This window comes from Hevea brasiliensis, chromosome 9 (genome assembly GCF_030052815.1).
Source record: "Hevea brasiliensis isolate MT/VB/25A 57/8 chromosome 9, ASM3005281v1, whole genome shotgun sequence".
Taxonomy (NCBI): Eukaryota; Viridiplantae; Streptophyta; class Magnoliopsida; order Malpighiales; family Euphorbiaceae; genus Hevea; species Hevea brasiliensis.
In genome coordinates, this window is record NC_079501.1 from 90,238,412 (window position 1) to 90,251,496 (window position 13,085).

General features: G+C 29.0%; 1 protein-coding gene across 1 annotated transcript; it reads left to right on the forward strand.

Moving 5' to 3' along the window:
- Window positions 1–3,687: 3,687 nt before the first annotated feature.
- Window positions 3,688–5,576, forward strand: LOC110634501 (cytochrome P450 CYP736A12). The gene is made up of 2 exons (XM_021783525.2): window positions 3,688–4,459; window positions 4,645–5,576. The coding sequence occupies exons 1-2, from the start codon at window positions 3,764–3,766 to the stop codon at window positions 5,467–5,469; spliced, it is 1,521 nt and encodes a 506-aa protein (XP_021639217.2). The 5' UTR covers window positions 3,688–3,763; the 3' UTR covers window positions 5,470–5,576.
- The last annotated feature ends 7,509 nt before the right edge of the window (window positions 5,577–13,085 follow it).

The following is a 13,085-nucleotide window of genomic DNA, read 5'->3' on the forward strand; positions in this document are numbered from 1 at the left end:
GGGGCTCATATTTAAGCTATTTTGGGATTTGATTGATTAGCCAAACATATAAAAATTATGTGTTTTAAAGAGATTAATTCTCAAATCCTTTGAAAACTCTTTCGAGTGAGACAAAGAGTGCCTCGATTAATTAAATCCTACTTTCATGGAGTTTAAAATTTATTAAGACCCATAAATCTATTAACCCTCTTAATCCTTAGTCTATTTCTAGATATAAGTTAATTAAGTCCGATTTTTTTATTATCCATTACTAGGTTTTTCTCATTTTGGTGCTTCAACTAAGGATTAAGAATATAACTTAATAGGATCCTACATTAAGTATGTCATTAGCACACAAGAAATAGATAAAACTTCATAATAACCATAAAATCTGGACTAATCAACTCAAATCCACAATATATTTTAAATATTACACACCCAAGAATCTTATAATACTACTCACTATCCATGTTTAGTACAAAAGATTCTAAGCAAAAGAGGAAACAAATCATGAAAATAAACTAAAATTGAAGAAACCCGGTAAAAGAAGTGCAAAAAATGGTGAAGAAAGAAGAAGAAGAATCCAATTTCGATTCAAAAAATGGTAAGTGTCAGCTCCCTTTCCTCCTTTCCTTCTTTTTTCCAATCTGTCTCCTTATTGCAAAAAGGTGAGGTGAGAATGGTTTTATACCCCCCTAACAGAAATCCTAGGATGGCCTAAAAATGGTGTATATGAGGTCACTGCATGTGTGAGAATATTTCCTCCTTCAGTAAATTAATGAGGAAGTGCACAGGTTATGCAATGCTTGTGCAGGATCTTATGCAGAGTCAAGATTGGAGATAAGGAGTAAAAACTAATTTGCATAGCCATGCAGGTCCCTGTGCACATTTTGCTAAGCTCTAGAAATTTTTTATGAAGGTGCACAAGCGAGTTGCATAGCTTGTGCAGGAGGCTGTGCAAGTTTCGACATGCTCTTGCAATTTTTTTGGTCAACTGCATAAGCAAGTGTATAGCTTATACATGAAGTTGTGCAAGTTTTAGCAAGTTATCTTCCATGAAGATGCATAGGTTGTGGATGAAGATGTGCGACATCCTGTGCAGATCTCGGCAAGTTCAGGCTTTTCCCTGTGAATGTGCACAAGTTGTGCATGAACTATTCAACTTTTGGCAATTCTCAACTTTTTGGTTTTTAGGCTCTCACATAAGTAGGTGCACAAGCTATACACTACCCTGTGCAACTTTCAGCAAGTCTCAAATTTTCTTCTAATTTCTATACACAAGCTACATAGGCTGTGCAACATTCTATGCGGATTTCGACGACTTCAAAATCTCAAATTTTCGGGCTTTAATTTTTGGCATTTTTGGACCTGAAACTTACTCCTTACTTGCATAATTACCTTTTAGTCTTTTAAAAATACTATTTTATCTTCAAAACAAAAATAAAATCATAAATTAATCTAACAATTTATAATTACAAAAAATTAACTAAATAACTAGTAAAATTGACTAAAATTGACTAACAAATAAATAAAAATGACTATGAAATTCAACCTAAATGACTATATGAAATGCATGTATTAGATGGTAGTAGTTGTGAGAATAAAAGCTAAATTAGTTTTAAGTGCCCATCGAGAATCGTGCTTTGTAGTAATTAAGAGGTTCACAATAATTGAAAACTAGATGGAAATTGTGATTTGCAATGATTAGAGTTCTATAGAAAATTGGACTCTTATGAGATAAAGTCAGTTGAAATCTTAGATTCCCAGTAAGATCACAAGAGATACTGGATTATTTTTGAATTTTAGATAGCAAAGAGATTAGCTAAGATCAGTTCTTATCCACTCAGAATGACTTAGTCAGCCAATCCAAGTGCAGAGGGTGATTGTTTACACCCAAAATAATTTATTTATTTATTTATTATTTTTAGGCCTAAGAATTAATGAAAATAATTTTTTGTGAAATTAATTTAATTAATCATGGCCTAAGGTAATTATTAAGTAAATATCTGGAAAGTTATTGGATAGTTATCTGAAGATGAGAGGTCAACAACAGTTTCAAGCAATTTTAGGGAGTGGACAAGTAACTGTTGGTAACTACAGAATGTGAGAAGGTGTCTTTCAAAGTCTTCCAGGTACCTACAAAGGAGATCTATAAGAATCAGATAAGCAACAACGTGAAAGGCCCTGACAACACATCAACAACAATAACTTAACCAGACTCCAGTAATTTTTTATCTTTATTTTATCAGTTTTTTATTTTTCTAATTTCCTTTTAAGAAGTCAAAACATTCAATTTCAGTTCACTTACCTTTAATTACTTGTATTCATGAGATTGACAAAGCTGTATATAGTAAAGTCAGCTCTCATAATCATTTGATCTGAGAAGTTAGAGCACAATCCCAAGTGATCTACTCAATATCTGGCCTGTTCGCATAACCGTAAACTATGAGACAGTCAAATTGGTTCTTGAAAAGTAAACAATATGAATTCGCATTTTATTTGATATTTTTTTAATTTATTTTCTTTTATTTTTTTGTACTTAATATATATGAATGACAATTTAATGAAAAAGCTAATTGAATTGGCATTTTTTACTACACCTATATTATTTTTATAAAATAATTTTTCATTTGGCATTAGAATGGTTAATTATTTTTTTAATATAATTTAAATAATTAACCCTTGAATAATTATTAAAAAAATTAAGTCAATTTTAAATTAATTTATGAATTACAGATCATCTCAAATTAAAATATTAATTTTTAGAGAAGTTATTTTTAATCATTTAATTTTTGAATTATAATTTAAATTGATCAAATCAAGTTATATATGTTATTTAGATTTCCAAATTGATTTTTAATCTAACTTTCAATTATATGGATCATTTAAATTTAAAATATTTAAATTTTATAAAGACTAAAATATATTATAAATTATTTTAAATTAAACATATTGCCCCACTAATCTTGTCGCCTTCACAATGAACCAGATTTTTTTTAATTAAATAATAAAAATATTTTAAAAAATAATTTATAAAAAAATATTTTTTCTATATAAATTATTTTGCATAAAATAAACCAACCTAAATTATTAAAGAGAGTGTACCCTACATGTTAGACTTGTGACCTTTATCTGATGAAAAAAACAAGGTTTTCAGACAAAAAAAAAAAAAAAAGAAAATATATATATATATATATATTAAGGGTTTAAGGTTAAATTGGGGTTAAATTAAATTAAATTAATATATTATTAAATAAATATTATAAGTTTTTTAATAATATATTTTATTATTATTAATATTTTTATATATTTTATAAATAATTATTAAAAAGATTTAGTTAAATTTTAATATGCAATTTCTTAAAAAATAATTTAGATATTTAATTAAAATTTTTAAATAACACCATTTAATTATTTACAACAAAAAAGTATAACATTGAAATTTTTTAGAATAATTTATTCGTATTAATGAAAAATAAACATTAATATCTTTTATATAAAATAATAAATGAAAAAAATTTATATAATAATAATGGTAATAATAATAGAAATAATTTAAATAAACATATTAATATAATAAATTATTAATATCTTTAATTGTTAAAATTGCAAGTGAATGAAATTAAAAAAAAAAGTTATTAATCATTTTAAATTAATAATATATATATATATATATATATATATATATATATATATATATATATATATATATGTTAGTGGTTTATTGGCTCAAAAATAATTGCTTGGTCTTGTCTCCCAGCCCATATTCAACACGCTGCCCGTAATGTCTCCTTTCATCTTAGCCATACTAGTGATTCTGCTGGGATCATTCATTTGCAGTCTATGCGCCGCCTCATTCCGGCCACGGAGACAACGAAAAAATGACCCGCAGCTACCTCCTGGACCCCCAGCCTTACCAATCATCGGTAACCTCCACATGCTAGGCAAACTCCCCCATCGATCCCTTCATCAGTTAGCCAAAAAGTATGGACCTATCATGTCCATGAGGCTAGGCTCTGTACCCGCCATTGTTGTATCATCACCACAAGCTGCCGAGCTATTTCTCAAGACCCACGACTTATTATTCGCTAGCCGTCCCATGTTACAAGCTTCCCTTTACATGTCCTATGGCAACAAGGGCGTGGCTTTTTCGGAGTATGGCCCTTACTGGCGCAGCGTCAGGAAATTGTGCACTTTACAACTTCTTTCTGCGTCGAAAATTGAGTACTTTGCTCCGATGAGGAGGGAGGAGGTGGGGTTGCTGGTTGATTCGCTGAAGAAAGCTGCGGCGGCGCGTGAGGTTGTGGATATTAGTTTAGCTGTGGGAGACCTGATTCAGAACATGACTTGCAGGATGGTTTTTGGGGAAGCTAAAAATAGTGAATTTGATTTAAAGCCGCTGGCAAAGGAGGTTTTGAACTTGGCAGGAGCTTTCAATATTGCTGACTATGTTCCTTTTTTAGGAGCATTTGATCTTCAGGTGTTTTGCTATTTGCTATTACATTCTCATGGAAATTTTTTACTATGTTTCCTTCTTTCTTTTTTTTTTCTTCTTTTAATTTTAATACTGTTTATTTTATTTAGAGTTTTTTTCTTTCGAAATTTTATTTAGAGGTGGGCAGAATTTCCGTGGGATGATTTTGAATTTTACTTATTTGCATACAGGGATTGACAAAACGTATGAAGTCATTTAGCAAGGCAATGGACACAATCTTGGAGAAGATAATCTGTGAACATGAAAGGGAAGCTCGATGGAAAAAGAAGCAGCAAATGAAGGATTTCGTTGATTTGTTACTTTCTTTGATGAACCAACTCATGACATCCAATGAAGAGGTACTTTACACGCTCGATAGAACCAACATGAAAGCTATCTTAATAGACATGATCGTAGCTTCATTTGACACTTCGGCCACTAGCATTGAGTGGACACTCTCAGAACTCCTCCGACATCCTGCTGCAATGAAACGTCTACAAGATGAGTTGCAGACTGTTTTTGGATTGGATAAAATAGTGGAGGAGAAAGATTTGTTCAATCTTCCATATTTAGATATGGTTATAAAAGAAAGCTTGAGGTTATATGCGCCACTGCTACTTCCTCGTAACTGCATGGAGGAGACAATAATTGATGGGTATCATATACCGAAGAATACAAGAATTATAGTGAATGCTTGGGCAATTGGACGAGATCCTAATGCCTGGTCGGATAATGCAGAAGAATTTTTGCCAGAAAGGTTTGCTGATACAAGTATAGACCTTCGAGGACGCGATTTTCAGCTTCTCCCATTTGGTTCTGGGCGCAGAGGATGCCCTGGAATGCAACTGGGACTAACCATCAGTCGATTTGTTTTGGCTCAATTAGTGCATTGTTTTAACTGGGAGCTCCCAGATGGTGTGTTGCCTAATGAGTTGGACATGAGTGAGATATTTGGCCTCTCGGTGCCTAGAGCTAACCATTTGGTTGCGGTGCCAAAGTATCCATTGCGTGTTTGAAGTGCCCTTGAAGTAGCCACACATCAGAAAGCTTGTACGTGTAATTTTGAGATTCAGAAAGCTTGTTTGTGTAATTTTAATAAATGTATCATGTTAAGTTTTTCTTATTTTTTAATCATATTAATAAAATTTTATTTTGCTAATAAAAAAAAATCAAAGAGCTTATACATTTAGTTATATGCTCCCTCAAACACTCACAAATCCCTCACAATATTAAATTATAGCCACACAGTACATGACTATATATTTTGGTAACCCACTGCTCCGTCTACTGCATACACTCACACATGTACAACAATGGATTTTCTCTGTTAGATGCTCACCTTTTTACTCTCTCAATGCGGCCTCCACTCAACTAAAATATTTAGCCATCTATAATTTACTATTCAAATGTCTATTAATTTTAAATGAATTTAAAAACATATATATATATATATATATAATTAACAAAATTGAATTTAATAATTTTAAATTAATTTTAGATAATTGTGTTTTTTTTTTATTTCGAAAGATTATAATAATTAAAAAATTAATGTGAGAAAGATTTATGAGTTCTACAACTCGATAAGATTATCCAACACAATCAATTTACTTTGTTTCCCCGCAACACTCATAAATTTTCGTAGAAAATGACAGATGAAATTAACTTTATCTTTATTTATCAAAATTTTTTTTAATGTCATTTTTGTCGTATATAAAAAGTTAATTTATTAAAAAATATAATTAACCTTTTTTTTACCCAACAATTATTGATAAGTAAATTTAAAAGATATATACTAAACACAACTGAAAATTTAATATGTAAGATATAAGGTATAATTTATTTATTAAATATATATATTTTATATAATTATATTTTAATTAATAATTAAAAATTTTTTAAAATTTATTTAATATTTTTCTTTTAAAAAAATTCATTTAATTTTTTTTTAACTTAACTAAAAAAACAAAAACAATAAATGGAGAGGTACCAAGTTTTTAAGGAGTTGTCAGAATTGACATTTAGAATGTGGGAACCCTGCAAGGTCACTTTTTCTCTCTACAGTACACATCATTTATCTTTAAAAAAATCTAGTAAACGTAGTAGGTAGAGTATTGCTCCATAATTAATAAAATATCAATCAATTTTAATTTAAAAATATTTATTAAAAATTTTAATTTAATATTTGATATTGTCATATTAAAAAAAATTTAAATATCGCATATAAAATTTATATTAACTACATCTACATCATTTTTATTAATTATACTAAAAATTTTAAAAATTATATTTCTTACTTGATTAGAAATTTGGTCACATCCACAATTAGTAGAACTCTATAATTTCATATAAAAAAAAATTTTGACTTTAAAATTAAAAAACTCATCTAACATACTTATTTCATATTTTGTGTAACACAAAAAAGTTTTTAAACTTGATTAACATTAAATTTTAAAGGCCAAATGTCAAATTTATTTTTAAATTAGATTTTAATACTTTATAATTAATATATTTAAAAAAAAGTAATAATAATTTTAATAGTAATACTAAACATATTCGATCTTTTTATTTTATACAATAATTAAAACTCTATAATTTCATAAAAAAATTCTGACTTTAAAATTAAAAAACTCATTTAACATATTTATTCTATATTTTCTACAACAAAAAAAAGCCTTTAAACTCGGTTGACATTAAATTTCAAAGGTCAAAACCTACTTTATAATACCCTTCACCGGTCTACAGTGTAGCCGAGCAAGGTATGTCACACTCGGTGCCGGAGTACTCTATCTTATCTTACTTTATTCCTTTAATAATTTATTTTCATTATATTTTATTATCAATTATTTTTCTAAGGAGAAATTAGCGGAGTTTCTCATATTTTATTTTCCAGTTGGTGTATTTTACTATTCACCTGCTTGAAATTTTCAATAATGTTTTACAATAAAAATCTCATCCATGCTCATCATAATCATTTTACATTCAATTCTTGCAACTCATTTTCATGCTCAATTCATATATCAAAATTCTCAAATTTCTATTAATTACATAATTTACAAACTAATTACATAAATTTATAGTTTACATGATATACAAATTAATTACATAATTTACAATTCCATAATTTACATTTCAACATAATAACTAATTATAATGCATAAAATACATAATATGACTTTTGTAAACCCTATCTACATGCATTGTTGATTTAATAAACTAACAAATCTAAATAAATATTATAAAAAATCTATTGATATTATTTTTAATATTTTTTAAATAATAATAATAACCACGACATCATAATAAAAGAATAATAATGTTAATCAAATTTTTACTATTTTAAAATATTATATATATATATATATATATATATTTATTTATTTATTATTTTACTTTTCTTGTAATGGGATAAAACTATGATATTTCTTTAATTAAATATTGCTGTATGAAATAAATTTCATTTTATCATAAAATAAAATCATTTTAAAATTGATTTGAGAAAGATAATAGTAATTTACGTGAATTTAATAATTAAAGGTTAAAATAATTTAAAAATTAAAATGACAATAAAAAAAATAAATTAGTAAAAAATAATTAGAAATCATGTATTATTACTTAAGTGGTTTAAAAATTAACATAAATAAATAAAAATTTAAAATTAAATTAATAAATTAAAATACTTAAATAAAAATTTAAAGGGGATGCAAATTTTTTTTTAGTTTAAAAATTCAATTAATTAAAAAAAATAACATATCAAAAAATTTATCATTTAAAATTTAAAAAAAGTTTTTATTTTTAATAATAAAATAAAAATTTGGAAAATAAAGACGCAAAAAAAGAAAGAACATGGGATGAAACTATCAAAATACTGTTGTTAGAACTATGAATTACACTTTATTACCAATAAAATTATTTCGAAGAAAATAATAATTAAATAGTTTATATATTGTAATACAAATTAAAAAGAAAAGAAAAGAAAAGACTGTTTTCTGTGCTTATAAATAGTGATTAATTTAATGTAAGCATCTAAATTACATTAAAAAAATTATAAATTTATATTATTAAGTTGTTTGATTGTATATTAATTAGTTAATAAAATATTATAGATATAAATAAATTATATAGATTCCACAACCCAAGAATCCCTTCCACATTGTTTAATATGGTAGAGAGAAATTTATTTATTCATTTATTTAACATGAATTTTGAGAGAGATAAAAGAGATTTTCTCTCTTTTTCTGTTTTTTCTAATAATATAAATTATTTTATTAAATATTATTTTAAGAAAAATTTTCATAAATTTGATCTATCATAAATTTAAGATATAAAATACATAATAAAATTTACTTATTATATACATAAATTTTATATAGTTATATTTTAAATATAAAATAAACTAACAATAAATATCCTTCATCCCTAATTATATGAGTCACCTAATCAAATCGGATCTTTCATGAGTTTACTGATTTAGGTTGGACTCATATTCTTCAAATTTTTTTTTACATTAAATGAAGACCCAATGAATTAGAATAATAATTGTAGGTAGAAAACAACACTCAATAGCATTTAAAATAAATATTTTTGTAATAGAATAAATTGAACCTCAATAATAAGTAAGTTTTAATTCAATCAACTAGTTTAGTTGTATTGTTATTTAAATTCAAAAACATATATTAATTTAATTTATAAATAATGTATTATTTAAAATTAAAATCAATTTTATTTAAAATTATAATATATTAATTTTTTTTATTACATTCATGTGTTGCCAAAAAATAAAATGTCCCTCTTTACACTAAAAATAATTATTTTATTTATTAATTATTTTTAGGCCTAAAAGTTAATTAAATTAATTCTCTATGAAATTAGTTTAATTAATTTTATCTTATTAATTTAATTAATTTGGGGTCTGGGATAATTAATAAGTGAATTAATAGTAGTTACTGAATAATTATCTGAGATAAGGAAGTTGACAACAGTTTGTGGTGGTTTCAAGCAGTTTTAATGAGTGAGCAGGTAGCTACTGATAACTACAGAACATGGCAGAGTGTGTTGTAGAGTCTTTCAAGAGTCTTCCAAATACTTGCAGACAGAACTATAAAAGCTAGATACACTGCAACGTGAGGCCCAACCACTCAATCAATCAAACACAACAAACTCCAGCAGTCTATTTATCTTTAATTTCTATCTTTTTATTTTTTAAGTTTTGCTTTTATTTTCTAAGCCTTGTACTTAAATTTTCAGCAATCAAATATAATTTCTAGTTACATTAATTGTTCAGTTTAAATGAGATTTTGATGAAGTTGCGTTTAGTCTAGTCAGTTCTCATAATAGTTTGAGAGAAGTCAGAAAAGCGCATAGTTGATATACTTAGTATCTAGCACACCCATAATTCCTAAGCTGATAGCAAGCCAAATTATCTTCTAACAAAACAATTTTTGGCATGCCCAGTGAGATAAATTCTCACACAATTTTATTTCAACAATTCACACCTCTATTTTTGTAGGCAACATCATGCCTCCGAAAGCCAGAAGCGTGCTTGGCAAAGAAACTATGCGGATCTTATCTATTGACTAAGATGAGATTTGTAACTGGATTCTTAGTTCATTGGAAACTCTTGTATCAACCATTACTAGTGTCTTGATGAAAGATATGGAATAGTGGTTGGGAACTGTTAACCAGTCAGAGGAAAGAATTAATGTAAGTATGGAGAAAGCAGTTGATAAACTTAATTCACCACTTCCATTATTGTCCAATGGCTAGGTCCCTAAGCTAGAGGAGCCTGACATGACATCTAGAGGCAATAACGAGCTCAGACGACAATTTCAGTTACGTACCCCCCATGGCAATGCCGATGGAAGTCATGCTAGTAGTGAAGAAAGATACCAGTTGCCCCATAGGAGAGAAGAAGAGGTAGCTAGTTAACTAAGAACACCAATTCAGCTTAGTTGCCCTAGAAGCCAAATTATTATTCCCGTTCAAGTTTTCAGTAACACTAACTCAGTCACTCACCCTAGTGTTTATTACGTAGTTGCAGGTTCTTAGGTGATACTAGCACCTCAGCAGGTGCAGATACTCTAGGTGACATTTAATTTGAGGGGCAACAATCATAGAGGAACTAACATATCCATAGTGCACGTACCTAAGCAAGTTGCACTAATGTCCTAGGTGATAGAGGGAAATTTTGGTCTCTAAGTTCCTGCAACTTCCAATGACCAATTCCTTAAGCTGGAGGAGCCAAACTTGACTTCCAGGAGTATTAAAGAACTCGAGGGGCACCAGTCCGATATTCTCCTAAGGGGCAATATAAGAGGAATCAATGTTCCCACTGTCTAGATTCCTTTTATGACAATTGCAATTGCTTCGATTTTTAAGGTAGTGGTTCAAATAATGTGATTCTACAAGTCCAAAACCATTTCACCTTGCAGAAAACCAATGGGATAACACTGAGCATAAAAACAGCCAAGGCCGACTCACGGCCTCAAATAGCTGTCTTTATGGCTTTTCCTAAGGACCTTGTAGAAAATGGAATAAATAAAGCCAACATAATGACTGAAGTGTAATTGAGTAGGCATTACTGCCACTTATGTAAAATAAATAGAGGAATAATGTGATAAGTAGGCTTCATGGCCACTTTCATTAATAAATAAAAGCCGAAACACAACTTATTATTTAACAAATATCCAAGTATTTATATGTATGCTAAATTTATTACATCAAGATATAATAACTATAACATGCGAAAAAAATTCTTGGAGGAAGTTTGGAGTCAATAGGTAGCTATCGAACAAGGCTGGATAGACAACTCCCAGTATTTGATATCGGCACTTGATGAGAAAGCACCAGGAACATCAGTGCTGATAGGAGAAACCTGTGGTACCATTAATGGTACCTATGGAGCTGCTGATACTTGCGAGTGGCAGGTATATAAGCAGGTACTTAGGCAGGTACCTAGTACAAGCCAGTACTTGTGAACCAGAAGAGGGTCCGATGCCATATCTAAAAAGACAAGGGACATAATAAGTATTCCCAAGCAACATGTAACACCCCAAAGTTCGGTAGTGCGTTCTACTGCTCCGGTGACTAGTGTTGTTCGGACAGCTAGGATGCCTAGAACTACACTTTGACATGAGGGAGGAGACACAAAATAATGAAATACAAGAAAAGAAAATATAAGAAAAACAAAGGAAAAATAATAGCAAAGAAATGTGATCAAGTTAATCGAGCCGGGAAACCTAGCGATGGGTGACCTTGAGAAGTCACGGCGTGGACCGTTGACTAGCTACGGATTGCGGGAATTCTAGAAAACATTTTTAGGAATTAAATAGACCATTTTTGAAGAATAAATATCATTAGAAAGATCAAAGAAATATTAAATAATTAGTACAAAGAAAAGTGAGAAATCGAAAAACAGACAAAACCCGGTATCACAGAAAAATCGAACGTAACTTGAACAGGGCATTATGGTCATTTGACATCCCGAAGTGTCTTTTGACCTAAATGTCCATTAAAAATAAATAATATTACACTTAGAAAATAAAATGAAAAATTAATTTGGTGGTACCTAAAGTAAATAGCTAAAATCAAGGGTTTAATGTGGGATTAAATGAAAGTTTAGCTTAAAATATGATTAAAATTGTGAGTGGACCACTAATGCATAAAATAAACATATAATAGGGCAGCTGTAACTCCACTAAATCAGCTGAACTTCATCTTCCTAAAAGTTATCTCAACATTGCCGAGAATGAAGGAGAGAGCAAACACCATGGCCATATTTATAGCAAGATCTCTTAACTCTCCATTTTCAACTCCAATCTCTTAGGTTCCTTCATGAAACTTTGTCTACTCATCACAAGGAAGAGTTTGATACTAAATTTGAGAAGTTTAAGCAAGGTTTAACAAGCTCCAAGCATAAGGTAAGTTCATAATTTTGAAGATAGCTTTGTTAAGTTTTGTGTGCATGTTATGGGTGTTGGTTTTGTGAAGGAAAATTTTGAGTTTGAAGAGTTATTGTTGTTTTCATTTTGGACAGCCATGGAGTCACGTTTTTGATGAGACATTTATGCATATAATTGATGAGAAATAATGTTGATCATGGTGATTTAATATCCTAGAGGATTATTTCACATATATATGGTGATTTATGCACTTGGATGGGAATTGGTAAATTGTAGGGCACTTTGATGTTGAAGAATAATTTTCGGCAGCTTGGGAACCCTTGAATAATTGTATGTATTGATGGAAGTGTTGGCAGAATGTTGACATAGAAGAATTGATGAATGTATATGTAAATTAGTAGTGGAGATTATATGTAATGATTAGGTGTATTTATGTACATATATTGCTAAATTTGGACTTGGTGGTTTATGGTTGTAATTGATGTATTGAGAATGTTTGTATTCTGTCCAAATTGACCATAGTAAGAAGTGATAAATGAATATGGAATGGTATAACATCAGAATTGGGTATGGGGATTTAAGGTAGAGCAAGTTAAATGTGTGTTTGAATTGGGGTTTGAAAGACACATAGAGGACAGTGTGCAAATAGACCTGTAACTTTAAATGTGTAACCTCAATTGGTATGAGACCAATTGGAGGTGAAACTAGGCACAAAATGTGCCAACTTTCATTGA